This window comes from Xenia sp. Carnegie-2017, unplaced genomic scaffold, assembly GCF_021976095.1.
Source record: "Xenia sp. Carnegie-2017 unplaced genomic scaffold, XeniaSp_v1 HiC_scaffold_16, whole genome shotgun sequence".
Lineage (NCBI taxonomy): Eukaryota > Metazoa > Cnidaria > Anthozoa > Malacalcyonacea > Xeniidae > Xenia > Xenia sp. Carnegie-2017.
In genome coordinates, this window is record NW_025813469.1 from 13,861,982 (window position 1) to 13,878,919 (window position 16,938).

Here is a 16,938-nt window from a genome sequence, read left to right on the forward strand (position 1 = left end):
TAAAATTTTATAATTATTGAGTACAGGTCTCATGTTTTCTTCACATTACTTATGATCACATGCCATATCAACTCGCAAGTGTCTTATACACACTTACACATGCTCACGAAAACTGTCAAGTTTAAAAATTTAGCTACTACACTACACTCTAAATTTAATTATATTTTCATCTTTTTTGTATTTCCTCTTAAAAATCTAATTGAATTAAAACAACTACCAAGACTACACATCTCTTTAAAATTGTGGTTGGACGCCACAACCAATTCTTTTCAAATTAATGAAACAATTGGATCACAAAATTTAAGTAACAAATGATTGATATCAACTACTCAAACTTCTTGAGACTTTTCAGGCTTTGACGCCTTGTCATTGAAGAAGCTTGTTTTTTTTAAAGGTATTAAGAGGCAGTGACATACGGCATAGGTTAGTAAAATTGTTTCTTAAATTTTCGATTATAACAGTTGAGATATTTTGCGTGCGCAAAAAGTGTTCCTGAAGTGTTTTTTATTCTGAAATATCTTGCAATAAACTTCAGAAATTGAAATAAAGTAGTAACCCCATTGAATAACGTAATAAAATATAACACATTTTGAATCGCACATGAATTTTATTGCTAGGACGTTTGTAAACGAAGACAACATTCAGAAACAACACATGGATATGGTGGAAATAGACGTAATTGCCAAAGGGTTTTCACAGACAAATGAAAGAAGAATTGAATATTTTGGAAAATACAATACATGACAAATTGTAAATTAGTGACGTTATAAGGTTTGATAGTTATATTAGCGTTAATATTCATCGACAACACTGCGGACATGTGCTTCTGTACAGTGTATTGCATGTAGCACATCTCTTTGCTGTTTATCAATATGAGATTATTTTTAGTATATTTCACTAATGTGCCCTTCCACAAAGGCTTGCCCCTCCTGCCCCTTTGCCGTTCCGGCGTCCCTGCTAACCTGGACGATCTACATCTACAAACATGTTACAATTCATTGTCGAAAAAATGTATGATAAAGATTTAAAAGTCAATTAGTCAAAACGATTTGATTATCATTAAAGAATATCGTAATATTTCACCCTTGAAATACAAATACTTTGGTATTTACTCAATGGAACATGAGGAAGTAAAATTTTGAGGAAATAAAAAAATTTGCGTTACAGAATTAAAACATCCTGCTGTATCCACCCAGTGCGATTGTTATTCATAATGCAAAGAACAAGGAATGTAGAGAAGAAAATAGAAAAATAAAATCGAAATATTTTTAATATTATATTAACTCAACAAAATATTTGGATGTGTAAATTTGTTTTTATACTACCATTTTTTGAACAATCTTCACTCGGTCTTAACCAATCTATTTTACAATCTGGGCTGGTTCCTCTTTCTTGATTTTTATGATATCAATAATGCATAAGCTTTCTTAAAATTATGCAATAAGATACGTTTTTGAACAGTTCATCCGCAGCATGAGTCAATATAAAGGACAAATTACAGCTTTTAACTCTAAGTTGTCAAGTCCTCGCCATCCTTGCTCATCTTTAAAGTAGCTGTATTTTTCTTGGTAAGTGTTACTTTTTGTGGATGAAATTATATCTGAAATGAATGAAAGCGTAAAATATTGTACGCCATGATGCTTTGTGCTTCGCTGGCATATAATGTGAGCTGAACTAAAGTATTTAATTTGACAAGTAAATAATATTGACGTGTCACTTCTTTAACACTTTTACGTTAATTTAATTTACTTTTCAATTTTTATACCAGCATTATAGCCAGACATGGGGACGATACCGAAAGGCACTGAGTACATCAAAACGGTTCCTTTTTTCTTGAAGATAGCAGAATTTGTAAGTTAATTATTTTATTTCAATAGTGGAAGACTCTTTGATAAACAACATTTTTCAAATATACAATATTTCTGAGCGTATGCACATATTATATTTTGTATGTTATACATTAGATGCATAAATTTTACAGCGCCAAATTTATCTTTAGGTTATACTGTTGGTTGCGATTGGTACCCTGGGAAGATTTTTGGACAAAATAGACGTTACGTCAGAAAAAAGTCGATTAGATTTTGGAATATTTGCAGTTGTCGTGTCATTGATTGTTGTCGTTATAATGGCCGTTCTCTTTGTTAGTGGACTACATGAAAAAATTAGCATCATTAACTGGCCTTTGACGGTAAGTAAACAAATTGGACGGATTTCGCTTTTGTTAATACTGCACTTAATGGCTGATTTCCATTCAGTGCAAATTGTCGCGCGCGATCGATTGTTTTTTATTTTTTTATTTTTTTAAATTAGGAATTCTATAATGCAAAATACTCGTTAATGTCTAATTGTAGGTGTTTATCAGCTGTTTGATATGGTCTGTAATGCTGTTCATAGCTGGTTGTCTCCTAGCTGATACTGTTCGCAAGTTTAATAAGAATATTGCGTTCACTTCTATTTCATCTTGTGATTACCTGGACAGAGGAAACCATGGTGCAACATGTGGTCATCTTATTGGTGCTACGGTTAGCATTAACAAGTTGAAATGGTTTCTTAGTCACGTTCTTTGAACCTTATATGAAGTATAAGCCCACTCATGAAAGTTTGTCAATTTTACATCACTTAACTCTATTTTCTAGGTTTGCTGTTTCATTGCAAGCATTCTTTTTGCAGTTGATGCTTTCATTAACTTCCGTATACAAAGAGATCAAAGTGACACATCTTCGGCTACGGCCTCTGCACCTGAAAAGACTTCTACATAGGGCGGTCAAACTCTCTTTTTTACCAACGGTTTACTTGAATGTTTGAACGGTTCTTTTTGACAGCGGATTGAACTTTTGCCATATTTTCTTTGACAATTAAAGCTTCGTTTATTATCATAGATATGCACTGATTATATATAAGGTGTCATTTTCATTTTCATTTGTTTTACTTTTATGTAACAGTAGTTTTAGCATGCTTTTTTACTCAAATAAAACGTGAACATTATTTTTGGGTAGTTTGAACTTTGAACGTTAGCGCCTAGACACTAAGATTCTATCGTAAATCGCGCACCAAAAGCTGCATACTTTATGGTCTTTGCAAAGTCCACCAAAACAAAAATTGGCATTACGGACTTTAATGCAAGCTAACATCAAAGAAATTCCCGAACAAGCGAACTTTGATGAATTTTCTCTTGAAATGTTACAGAAATACACACCGAGCTATCTTCAATTAAAACTATGCTGTGAGATCTGCTTTCGTACAGTTCATTTTCGGTATGAGTGTATCAAACGGTGAAACTAAAGATCGTGTGCTTCCACCTTTAGTTTTCAACTTCACTTTATTCTGGCTTATCCTTATTAGTAGTGAAACTATTCTTGGTTAGTGTTACATTTTGTGGATGGAAATTTAACAGGAATTTGATCAAATTCAGTAAAATTTTGTGTTTCACTGCCAATTTCCTCCAACCGTTATCTCAAAATTTGTTTCTTTCTGGAAATGGATTTCTTGGGGCTTCTAGCTACCTTAGTTCAATGTGCACTTTTCCTTTGCATAGAAACGAAAAATATCATTACACTTCACGGACTGGCGGGAACATTCGTTAAACAAAATCCAATAATTTAAATCATATATTACGTTCAAACGATATAAACTTTAATATGTTAACTTTTGTATTGGTTAATTGTTCTTTTCATTCCAACGTCGCGCGGTATGCAAATACATGGCTATGGTATATCCAAATAAGGTAAAATTTTTACTACTGTAAACATTCCCTGTTTACATTTCTACTACAGTAAGCATTGAGCGCATGTGTTGGGAATACATTTCCTAAGTTTTTTAAAACATACTGAGCAAAATTTTATTCAGTTGCTTTCAACAGTAGCGTACATGGTTTGGGTTAGTTTTAATGTTTTATAGCGTTTCAATGACAAAAAATTCGCACGTTATTTGTAAGAAAAAAATATGTTATCTGTCAACATTGACATTCATGGATATCGCATAAAACATCAATAAAAACAAACATCACCTGCTTCGGAGCTCTTTCAGATCCTTTAACCTCGTGTCGGTCAGTTTCTCTTGCTGTTTTAATAACTGACACATTTCCTTTTTTTTGTTGATTGGGCAGACGAATCTAGATTTAAATGAGAATAACTTCAAAAAGAAGCAATACACACCAAGTAAGTTTTGGAAGATCATAAAAAAAATACAATGTAGTACAAATAGTTAGAACGGTAATGTTGAAGTTTGACCTCTATTTGCTAAAAACATCTTCACTTCTTGTCTTAATTATTGCCTAAAATGTACGGCTCTAGTGTCTATAAAAAAAAAATTCATCTCTTACATTACAAGCAAGTTTGAAGGTCTGAATTTCAGTCTGTAGCTACAACAGAAGATTGACTCTCCGCTATAGAATCAATTTCACTCAAGTCAACAGAGACATATTTTAAATACGTCAGTTTAAGCATTTGCATGTCATTTAAATAAGAACGACAATCATTAACGCATACCGCAATTCAAAGACGTATAGAAAAAGTTCAATAGCATTTTTGTAAAATCAATATGGCAAATGATCAGTTTAAATAAGATTACTTCATTAGGCATTCCAAATAGTAAAGATCAATAACGCGAAGGGATAGTTAAAAGAATGAAGCGTTTATTCATAAAAGTTTTGGAAAGTACAATAGCATGATAACAAATAACATTAAGACTCTATAAAATGTCAATAACCTTATATGTTTGCAATTGCATGATTAACCCTAAAGATTCTTTCTTTTTATCTTTTTTAAGTGTATGAATGTGAAAGTGTGAAAGTGGTCGTTTCTATTGTGCGCGTATTTCAACCAGATTTGAAAATGACGCAAACACAGTGAAGACGGACAAATTTTAGTTCCTACATTTGAAAAACTTTCTCAAGTCTATCTTCAAATGGCAGACACCGTACGGATAAATAGTTCTGCTATATTGATGGTTATAATCATGCCATTGCAAACATATATTGTTATTGACATTTTATAGAGTTTTAATGTTATTTATTATTATGCTATTGTACTTTCCAAAACTTTAATAAATGCTCACTAAATGCTTTTGACATTTGACTCACGCTGTTGACTTTCGCTTTAAAGAATGAATAATGAAGTGATCTCATTGGAATTAATGATTTGCCATATTGATGTTAAACAAACGCTAATGCACTTTGTCTTTACGTATTTGAATTGTGTAGCGCGTTAATGAACTTCGTTTTTATCAAATGCTGTAAAAGCAATTGAACTTAAATGGAAAAAGATATGCTGAGGAGACCAAGGCTAAACTAAAACGTTATGTGGAGGGGTGGGAAGAATATTCCTACATTCAGCTACTCTAATCGCAGACAAACCAAATCAGTCAAGCAAAGCTGAATATATGAATATTCGATCGTGACTAAAACACCACACGAGTACATACGAGTACACACGAGTACATACGAGTACATAAAAGTACATACGACTGACATACGAGTACATACGAGTGACATACGACTATATAGGGTTAGGGTTAGGGTTAGGGTTAGGGTTAGTATATATATATATATATATATACTTGTGAACAGTATGTAGTCGTATGTCACTCATGTACTATGTATATATATGCTCGTATGTACTCGTGTGGTGTTAGTCACGATCATGAATATTCACGTTCCTCCACTTAACATTCTAGTTTCGCCCCTGAAGGTGAGTTGCCAGAAGCTCGTATGTGTAGTGCGTACCATGGCTTAGTGGAGGATTGTTATGAGTGTGATTAGTGGTCACCGTTAGTGATGGTTAGTGGTTCTTTTATTTCCGGCTTTTCAGCCGAGAAAACACCGACTCTGACCGAAGTTTTCGCCGGCTACGGCCGAGAAAACTCCCGTGTCAGCTGCGGTAAAAAGTCCGTGTAAAAAAGTGTCCGAAGATTCATGAAATTTGAAGTGTGTTTTCTCATTTATCTATTCAAAAATTGGTTAGAAAGGGTTTCTATTATTACCTTTGGTTTAGTCTCAAGGTCGAGGGAAATTGTATCAGACACCTGACTGGCTTTGTCAGAAGAATATATCAAATGTTTTAACTCATTGCCAGGTTGTTTTTCTAGAAACAATAATAAGATAGATAAAGGGGCAATAAGCCAGTATAAATCTCGCAGGTTACAAGTTCAATTGAGTTTTAACTGATCTGGAATCATGTTTGACTGACAAGTGGGTTTCTTGACGGAATAAGGGGGTGTCAAAGGTTAAAAAGAGATAAATCAGTCGAAAGCTTGTCTTATGGTGATTCGTTACATGGATCTGGACTGATGGCTTATCGAGCTCATACAATGCTAACGCAGAATAGCGTTGGATATTGTGTACTTCGTGTTTGGGATCCTTGCTTATCGTCTGAAAGTACATAGGGAATTATTTATTTTAAGTTGATAAGCTTTATAGGAATGATGGACTAAAAAGCACCATCTTAATTGTCTCTTTGCGACATCATTATACCCATCTTGTTTATAGACAGTCCAACACCTAACACTAAAGTTCTTTTTCTGCATATGTTACAGAAGCAATACATTTCTTGCAATTTCTAGCTTTATTCGAAATACGCTACTCTTTATTATAGCAGGTGGATTTACGAATAAATTATTGCAAGAGCAAATTTAATTGAAACTCGTAAATAATTGAAACCAGTTGTTAGTGAAAGAGAAAATAAAATCCCACGAAAGATAATCATCCTTCCCTCCTCCAGACCAGCAATTACAAAGACCTGAGTCTTTGAGAATTGCTATTAAGCCCCTTAATTCAATCATTTTAAGGCCACAATTTAACGTGGTTATAAAAAAAATGACGGATTTATTTTAAATGTTTTACAGATATCTTCACCCATGCTGATAAACTGCTCTTTCTTACTAAAACAGCATGCGTAAATTAGATTGTTTGTTTAAGACTGGTTCTCATAAAGTCGTCTGAGTCGTTTTAGTCGTGCCAAAATTTCATAGACGACTCGTGTGACTATGTGAGAAAATTGCAAAGGCGACCGGGATGACCTTAAATGACTCAAACGACTAAAACGACCAGGGTCGCTTGGATAGAACTTTGCTCTATCCGGACGACCGAAACGACCGTTGAGAATTACAAGCGACCTTTTTATGGCAAAAAATGATTTGAAGAAGCAAATAACCAGCCAAAAGATATTGTCTTTCATAAACAGCAGCTGTCATTTTCGCTTTTTTGCGCAGAAATCAATTATACAGTCTCGGCAGCGCATGTACGAATATATGAGAATTCCATAGCTTGAGTCGTCCCAGTCGTTCCGAAAAACAACAAAAGAACTAGGAACTACTTGGAACGACTCGGATGACTCAAGCGACTTAATGAGAACCAGACTTTAGTCTTAAAGAGACAAGTTGCAGATAGCAGCGCTATGGTCTGAATAGTGACATAGCGTATTATTGGTTGTCTTGGCTTCACAATGATTAAATTTTTATTATCTTTGAAGAAACGTAGTGATTATTGTATTAGCTTTAGTATTTAAATCGTAAGTTTGTCGTCAAAACATTCCTTGCAATGGATAAAGCACTGTCGAAGCCTTGAGTTGTATATAATAATAATTATATAATTATTCCTTTGCCTGTGATATAAATTGTGTAATCACACTATTAATAAATTTATATCACCAAACCCACGAGCTGAAATAATATTTTATGCCTACGTGTACATTAACCCTTGGGGAGGAAAAGGTAGCTTATATTTTGGAATGTTTGCAATTGTCGTCTCATGGATTGTTGTCATGGTGATGGTCGTTGTTTTTGTAACTGGATTGCATGAAAAAGTCACTGTGATCAACTGGCCATTGACGGTAGGTATACAATATCAAAGAAATTTTGTTTTTGTTAAATCAATGATTGTCATCAAGACAATATAGCGCAGTATTTTTGTCGATGAAATGTATCGTACTCATTGTTATATTTCGTTTTCTCGTAGAGAATTCTGAAATTTTTTTAAATTTCTATTTCTAGGTGTTCATCAACATGGTGCTATGGGGTGTAATGCTGTTAATAGCCTGTGGTGTTATGTCCAACACTCTTCGAAAATATTATAGCAAGAATATCTCTAATACACTATGTAATTCCCTGGACACTGATAAAGTCGGTGTAACATGCTTTCATCTTGTTAGTACTACGGTTAGTCATTCACGTAGTTAAATCATTGATATGTATATTACATGGATCGTGCATTCCCGATATCGTTAGTGCAAAAATTTGAAGCTGGAAGTAGACACCTAAAATTAGATGCACCGCCATATTGAGCAGTCCCACTCACAATGATAAAAAAACACGATAGCAATAAATTTTGGAGCGCATTGTACTTATAAACCTTAAAAAATCTTTCAACGTGAAGCTAGAAGCATTCTTTTGCGATAGTATCTCTCAAATGGTGTCACGAAGATTTTGGGAAAAAACTTTTCTTAATAGTACAATTGCTTCCTACACTTAATCTTGTTAAAGCTAATACGTAGCAGTTTTGTCAATGCATCATAAGAGATGCTTCTCGCACTTTGTCACGGCAGAAATTAATATAATTTGTATGACAACCTCCTGAAGTGGGACTGTTCAATATGGCCGCCTTCCGGCTTCAAATTAATTAGTGATGCGCGATCCATGTTTTATACATATCAATGAGTTAAATGACTACTTAATCACATTTTGCCACACACTTACATGAAGTATTCGTCTGCCAAAGAAAAGTTTTTGAGTGTTTCAAATATTTAGCCTACTTATTTCTATTTTTCAGGTTTGCTGTTTCATTGCAACCATTATTTTTGCAGTCGATGCAAACTTAAACTATCCTTTATTCAAAAGCAGAACTTGTACGACGACGCCAGTGACATTAGTTATATAATCAGTTGAAACTGTAGCTGTTTTTGTCACCGATTTTACTTATAACTGTACTTCTGTTAAATAAATGAAGCAAAAAAACTGAGTTTCAACTGATTATTTAACTAAGGTCCCTATTATCATAGATAAACTGAAAATGTACAGTATTATTTGGTAAAAAGTAACTAGGGTGGCCGAAGATTGATAATTGGTTCGGAGGGGTAATATTTTTATAATACACGTTCTACTTTATTAATTTCTATTGAAATCAATTGTGATTACGTAATTGACTTATAACCTTATACACTATGTCATATTCTAAGTATCAATTTTTTTGTCTGTAGCGTTTTGTAAATAACTTTAATGTGCAATTTTATAGTTGCTGTAAATAGCTTCTTCATGCGCCCCTTAAGTTGATGAGGTTACTCGTGTTAGCGTCTTTAAATATTATCATCTCTTTGTGTCAAGGTATACGGAATTTTAATAGTGTTAATAACCATATGGATAGTGAAAGACTTATGAAAAGAAATATTGGCAAAAAAGCCTGAGGATGAAGCGTTTTCACTTCAGAAAGAAGACTCCATATGTTGGAGAAATAGCTCATAGAAAATTTGGCAACGTATATCTTATTACACTTGTCATCATCAAAATGGCAGACAGTCTGTTCCATTTTTTGACCAATAGGAATGATGAAATGGTTAACTGCAGTTACTAATCTCATTAAACATGCAGGACCAATTTACTCAGCAAATTGTTGATAAAGTTTGTTTTTCTTGCTGTAGAATAAAAATTCCTACTGCCTCTTGTTGTGCTAATGCGATTCTTTAAATTAAATTAGAGAAAAAGATAGAAAAAAGGAAAAACGAAGTATTTGTATAACTCCATAGCAGCCAGCTCATCAACGAAAATTAAACTGCGCAATCTTCTTCCTTTGTTACAAAATTGTTTCTGTGCTTTACCTACTTATGATGCAGGTGAGTTCCTTAGCTTACAAGTTGCTCGTAAATAATGCATAGCTTCCCGTTGTGAACTATTGAGTAAAACTCAGATCAAACAATTTAGTTGTATAGCGCGAGTCTCTTGAACTACAGTTAACGCGTTTCAATTTTCAACTCCACACTATTTGAAAGTAACTGTGAAACTATTCTTGGTGAGTTTTAAATGCTGGCTGGAAATTTAACTATGCTACTTCTTTCTTCGTTGCCGCTCATTTAGATCTTTAAATTTCTTCGACTCATAATCAAAGGTCGTTTCTTTCTGGGATTGATAAATCATGAAATTAAAAAAATTTGATGAAGTTTCAACCTTCTTCTAAAAACATTCAGCTCTTTTGCCTCAGAGTACGAATTAATTTAACGTAAATTGCCTTCGATTAATAATTTTCGCTCTTCATTTTTTGTGTCAATTTACGATAATTTACTCTTCTTTTTTATATACAATCATCAAAGCCAAACATGTGGACGATACTGAAAGGCCTTTCGTTTCTAAAAACGAGTCAATGTGTCGATAAATTATTCGCGTCTGTGAGTAAATCATTTTATCTAAACTTATGACTGACTCATAAATGTATTGCAGTTGATATGCTATGTATATCACATTTTTTATGGATATAATATAGATGCAACATTTCATTCTTCTGTACGTTATGCTACTATGTACGATCGTTTTAATGAGGCTGGTTTTAGACGATGCAGGTTATGCCCTAATTTCTTGGGCAGGGACAGAAAGCTTAGATTTTGGAATGTTTGCCATGGTTACCTCTTTAATTGTTGCCATGGTGATGCTTGTGATCTTTTTAATAGGATTGCATGAGCAATTCACCATCATTAACTGGCCAATAGTTATAGGTAAACAAAATCGGCCGTTTTTATTTGATAAAAGAGTATTTGTTTTAAATATAGCATGAAAAACATTTTTTTCTTGTAATATTTGTTAGCATTAAAACGATGTAACGCTTCATTGCTCTACAACTTTAGTTCATGAAGGACAACATATCCTATGCTACTCTAAAGATCCCCTAATAAAATTAAAAAATTTTAAATCTTTTATAAATTTCCAACTTTAGGTGTTCATCAACACGATGATATGGACTGTGATGTTGCTTATCGCCGGTTGTCTCATGTCTAACACTTTTCACAGATTATTTAACGAAAAGAAAAATTTTTTCGAGAATTTATTTTGTGATCTGGAGAATGAAGCGGCAAAAAGTCGTCCGAAATGTATTTATCTTTTTTCTTCTACGGTTAGTCAGTCACATGGTCAAATGGTTACCTTCTTACACCTTTATATCAAGTACAACCCTGATTAAGTTTTTTTACTTTTTAATTATACACTAGTATATATAGCTACTTATCTTTATATTTCTAGGCTTACTGTTTTATTGCAACCATAACCTTGGCATTGAATGTTCTGTTCAACTATCAAATATTCAAACCCACAACATCTACAGTTGCAACTCCAGTAACAATTACTATGGCTACAAGCCCAGCAACAATTGCTAACAACACGACACCAGCAACATTTGCTGCGGATATGACACATTTGAGAAGCAAATGAGTCAAGAACATACCTGGAAGGAAAATTAAAAAGAAAAATTTGAGGATTGCAACAACAACTAAGGCGGACTAAAGCAAAACAACAAACAATGACGGACATTATTCAGGAACTAAAAGAAAAACTGATTATATCAAGTGATGCTGCTGAACATTTGCATGCGAAGTTTGACCAGATACAACTCTCAATATTTAGAGACACCAAAAACAATGTTAATTGTGCACCTTGTGCACGAAGATATTCAGACGCTGTGAAAGAATTTTCAACAACTATTATCTATTATTCACCCAAGGCATATGAGTATGTTAGATCAATATAGCCTCTTACAAATCAATCAATGATAAAAATGGTCCAGCACTTAAAAATATGAGCCTGGATTCATTAAGGAAGCATTCATTTCATTATCAGAAGAAGTCAAAAAATCTACAGACAAGAGAGATGCCTTCCTTGTAAGAGATAGGATGGAAATTAGAAAACAAACCTTGTGGGATGCAAATCAAAAGAGATATGTGGACTTTGTTGATTATGGACCAATACCAACTGAAAAGACATGTGAAATTGCAACTGAAGCCATTGTATTTCTTCTTGTGGGTGCACGAAGTCACTGGAAATGTCCAATAGGATATTTTCTTGCAAACAAAATGAGTGGCAAAACACAAGCTGAACTTGCCAATATGGCACTTTCATTGGCAGCTGAAGCAGGACTTCGTGTGTGGTCAATCACAACAGATGGCACAGCAGTAAACCTTACAATCTTCAGACAATTTGATTGCACCTTCACAACATCCTACAACACAATAATCACAAAATTCAAACATCCTACACAAAAGTACTACATCTACGCTATCCTTGATCCATGTCATATGTTGAAATTAGCAAGAAATGCCCTACATCATTTGAAATCATTTGTTGATGGCAAAAAGAACTCGATTAAATGGGAGTTTTTTGAGTCCTTAACCACCCTCCAGGAAAGTGAGGGTTTACCCTTGGCAACAAGCTAACCCCGAAGCATGTTTAATTACAAAAATATTAAGCAAAGAATGATCCTAAAAGTCTGCAATTATTTCATTATGAATTCCAGCCATCGAGTGTTTGAAGACCACGAGACTGTATTGGTAAAAGGCGATTTGGAAGAAGAACACAGGTCTAAGCTCATCAAACTTACAGCAGAGAGATACTTCAAGCTTCGATTATTCACGTATGGAAAACGTTACAACAAATCATTTGGAAGAAGAACACAGGTCTAAGCTCATCAAACTTACAGCAGAGAGATACTTCAAGCTTCGATTATTCACGTATGGAAAACGTTACAACAAATCAGTTGTAGCAAAAGAACAACAAAGCGACCGGCATCATCTGACGAAGCTCATTTTATTCAAAAATCAGTGAAACGTTTTCTGATCCTGTTATTTTTCTAAATTTTTAAAGAAAGAGATTACCTTCCATGTTCAACTGTTCATAAGCAGATTCGCGCACATCACATTTTCATTTTTCACAAAATAAAGCAAATAATTACACCCATCGTCTCTTGTCGATTTTATTTTAGATTTGATCACGCAGCTTTTCAAATTTCAAACCCAATTTTGAAGTATTTGAAGTTTTTAGCCGCCCTGAAATATTTACATGGTAAGCCATGCCGTTTTTTTATAAAAGCTTCTCGACTCACGCAAATAAAACAGTCCACACGAGATACACGCAAAGCGGCAAATCAGCTTCTATGCGGCTTCAAACAAGTCTGTCATGTCATGTCATGTCAGTCCCGTGACATTTAGATGTCGTAAGGGTGTCATAATAGAGACTGCAGTCAGGGATCTGCATTGTCTTCGGTCTTTTGTCATTCTCAGCAATTTGCTTAGTATGTGTCCAGTCCACTCTTTAACATTGTCGAACCAGGTTTTTCGTTAACAGCCTCTTCTACGTCCTCCTACGGTTTCCTGGAGTATGGTCTTAGCCAGGGAATTGTGGCTAAGCACAGCTACAGCAGCAATGACTAGACTCGGCACCATCTGGAAGAGAACAAACATCAGCCTCCCTGTTAAGATCAAGTTATACAAATCACTGGTGATTTCTATCTTCTTGTATGGATGTATGGATGTGAAAGCTGGACTTTGAATGCAGAAACTGAAAGGCAGATCAAGGCATTTTAGAACAAGTGCTACAGAAAACTACTAGGCATCCATTACTCAGAGCACAAGACCAACCAGTTTGTCAGGCAACAAATTGATGATGCTACAGGCAAACAACAACAGCTCCTAGCCATTGTAAAGCAACGGAAACTTGTATGGTTTCTCCATTTTAATCGTCACAATTCCCAAACAAGTCTAGGTTTGTGTATAATGAGTTAGCCTTCCAGTTGTTGTAGAGTTCATTGGATATATCAGACACTGGTATTTAAAGGGTTAAACAAGGTTTATACAACGTTAGACATTAACAACGCCGACGACCAAAAAATAACCTTAATCTAACGTTCATCTTAACGTTTAAACAACGTTCATACAATGTTAGACATTAAGCCTGGTTCACACTAGTCGTAAGAGTCGGAAAAATCGTAGAATTTTATCATATGCGACCGTCCCAGTAGTTAATTGATAAGTTTGAACATGGCAAATACGAGATTCCAGATAATCTGGGACAGAGTCATAAGCATCGGGAAAATAGGTATGCTTTCTATTTGATTCCGATGTCCCAGTAAAACTGCGCCAATCGGGGATTCGTACGACAACTTACGACAAGTGTGAACACGAAATCCGACCAGAATCCGACACTCGCAGCTTTTCAAAATGGCGAATGACCAAGGAGTGGAAGTGCAATTGCATGCCTATTTAAAAAATTTAGCTACAAAGTCTCGGGAATGATTGTTCATTTATGGAAATTATGAAAGAGTTTCCAAGTATATACAACCGTAGCAGTGCTCAATTCAAGCACAAGAATATCAAGTCCAATGCGTGGAAAGAGATCGCATCCCTTCATACAGACATGGATGTGAATACGTGCAAACAAAGATATGAGAGCATTCGAACCACTTTTTCGCGGTATCTTAAAAGTTGCAAGCCGCCTTCTGGATCTGGCAGTGATTCGGTAATATTGGAGGCCAAATACGAACATTTGCGCTGGTTGTGTCCCTTCATCAAATATTATTATACCTGAAGAGCCACTCAAAGTTTCTGGTACAAGTATGGATACTAGTAGGGAAGAAGAAGATGAGGAGGAAACAGTTTGTGTTTCAGAATATAAACCTTCCCTTGAAATACTCGAAAGGTGTGATGTCATGTAAACAGTACCTTACAATTGTGTTTTTCATATTTTAATTTTCATCAATTTTTTGTCAAAAGTACTAGTGCAACGGATGCTGAAGTAACGTGGTCTGCCAAAAAGCAAAAAAAATCACCAGCTTGTGTAAAAAGGCCATGGTCAAATGAGCACAGGCAGCCAAATGCTGATCTAGAACTTTGCAAAGTCATGCACAGCTTTCAGAAGTCACTTGAGGCCTCCTGCAAACTGCAAGATGAAAACACAACTATGTCAGCTGATGTCCACTACTGTTTAAGTTTGGCTGAAAGAATGAGCAAGTTGGATGACAGATTAAAGGTTTATGTCAGGCATTGCATGGAAAAGATCTTTTTTGACTTGGAATTTGGAAATGTTATGTCATCTAGTGTAGGCGGAAGTTGAAAATGATATTTTCAGCATGTATTGCAGATGTACATCATGAAATATCAACCCTTGTTACTTTAAAGTTACAGACTCCAGTTAATGTGGAACAGTGACACTTGTTGAACTGTTTGATATTGTTGCTATCATTATAGTGATCATATTTAACTTTATATACAAACAATGTTATGTGCTCAATAAACGTTTACATGTCTTCCTTGTTGTATGTAGCAGTAGCAAAATCCTCCCCACAGTTCCTTACATGTTTTAATTGTCAAGCCACTGAGCCTTTTCTGCTGTTGAAATATTTCTCAAAGCATTCCCTTGTGTTCGCATCATTGCCATACTTATTCTTTGCAGCAAAGATCTCATCCCACCTGAATTATTACAGGTAATTAAGCGCCAATCCCCTGGAATAATTGCACCGCTTCCATCTTCTCTGTCAACAAAGCCTTTTGGAACATAATGAGCATTGTCTGTTAATTGTAAATAGTTGTATAGACAAACACAAGCTTTAACAATACTGTCAACATTACAAGGTTTCGCCTTGATTGGTCGCCGAAATATTCTCCAACGTGCTGATAAGATGCCAAATGCGTTTTCGATAACCCTTCGACATCTGCTAAGTCTATAGTTAAATACTTTTTGGGACTCAGTTAAGTTGCTTCCAGGATATGGTTTCATTAGATATGTTTTTAAACCAAAAATGTCATCAGCAACAATAACATAAGGCAGTTTTTCCGACGCACCAACATTTTCTGCTTCTGGGATGTTAAATGAACCCGATGCAAAGCCTTTTCCAATGACAATGATTGATTAAATAAATTGGCATCATTGTCCTTGCCAAAGCTTCCAATATCAACCATTGTGAAGCAATATTTTGCCTCACAGATTGCTAACAGTACAATACTGTGAAAACCTTTGTAATTAAAAAAGTCAGAACCTCCTCTTGCTGGATATTCAATCATTATATGCTTCCCATCTAGTGCTCCTAGACAGTGCGGGAAGTCCCATTCGTCCAAGAGGATTTTGGATATTTCCTTCCAATCGGTCATTGTTGCAGGTGCTTTCAAGTACTGAGAGCTCAATGCCTTCCAGATTCCAGCACATGTCTCTTTCACTATTCTAAAAACAGTACTTCGTCCTATTCGGAAGTTAAACGATTGGGATTGCTGAGAATCGCCACTGGCCAAATATCTCAACGTTATCACCAGCCTTTCAGATGGGCAGATAGTTTCGCGAAGACGTGTCGTTTGTTTTGCTCTATGTGGACCCACTAATGACAACAAATGGTCAAACCGCTCTGGACTCATTCGGAGGTATCTAATAATAATCATGATATGGGGAGCCGTTATCAATCATGTTTAATAGCTATATAAATTTAACTCATCAAATCATCTTTAAATTATCATACAACTAAAATATCATACAACTATAATGATCATGCAACAGAATAGACTATGAGAATGCATATTGCTTGTTTTTAATTTTACTCGCAAAGTTAAGCAATGTAGGCTGTAGCTACCTGAAAAAATATTCTCGGTCTGAAGATCGTAGTTCGTAAAACAGTTGGTGAAATTGTCCATACTCTTTTTTTTTGCAAATGTGGTCGCACCCAATGCTTTCGCCTTCTTTCTATTTTCTTTTTTTGTTGCTTTTTTAAACGACTTTTCATATGGACATTAGCTAATAGCAAAAGAAATTGTCCATCCAACAAGAGACGTCTATTTACAGCCGCCATGTTTAAGTTTTTTACTGTGCGTAATATGCAAGTCTGAACGTTTCGGTGTTATTCATCCCTGACAAATCGTATCTATCGGGGTAAATACGTCGCCGATTCTTACGACTAATGTGAACCAGGCTTTAGGGACCTTAAGATTTTACGACGCG

The 16,938-nt window shown here is 35.0% G+C and overlaps 2 protein-coding genes, 1 long non-coding RNA gene and 1 pseudogene across 3 annotated transcripts; 3 read left to right on the forward strand and 1 right to left on the reverse strand.

Moving 5' to 3' along the window:
• The first annotated feature begins 1,782 nt into the window (after nt 1–1,782).
• Nucleotides 1,783–2,759, forward strand: LOC124436131 (proteolipid protein 2-like). Its single transcript, XM_046986056.1, has 4 exons — nt 1,783–1,851; nt 2,000–2,188; nt 2,352–2,522; nt 2,637–2,759. The coding sequence occupies exons 1-4, from the start codon at nt 1,783–1,785 to the stop codon at nt 2,757–2,759; spliced, it is 552 nt and encodes a 183-aa protein (XP_046842012.1).
• Nucleotides 2,760–7,704: 4,945 nt separating this feature from the next.
• On the forward strand, nt 7,705–8,869 carry LOC124436132. The gene is made up of 3 exons (XM_046986057.1): nt 7,705–7,826; nt 7,987–8,151; nt 8,762–8,869. Exons 1-3 carry the CDS (start codon nt 7,725–7,727, stop codon nt 8,867–8,869), a joined length of 375 nt encoding a protein of 124 aa, XP_046842013.1. The 5' UTR covers nt 7,705–7,724.
• A 1,415-nt stretch (nt 8,870–10,284) lies between these two features.
• On the forward strand, nt 10,285–11,414 carry LOC124437589. The gene is made up of 2 exons (XR_006945770.1): nt 10,285–10,367; nt 10,910–11,414. It is a non-coding gene; the product is annotated as an uncharacterized LOC124437589 (long non-coding RNA).
• Nucleotides 11,415–14,740: 3,326 nt separating this feature from the next.
• On the reverse strand, nt 14,741–16,361 carry LOC124436133 (annotated as a pseudogene).
• Nucleotides 16,362–16,938: the final 577 nt, after the last annotated feature.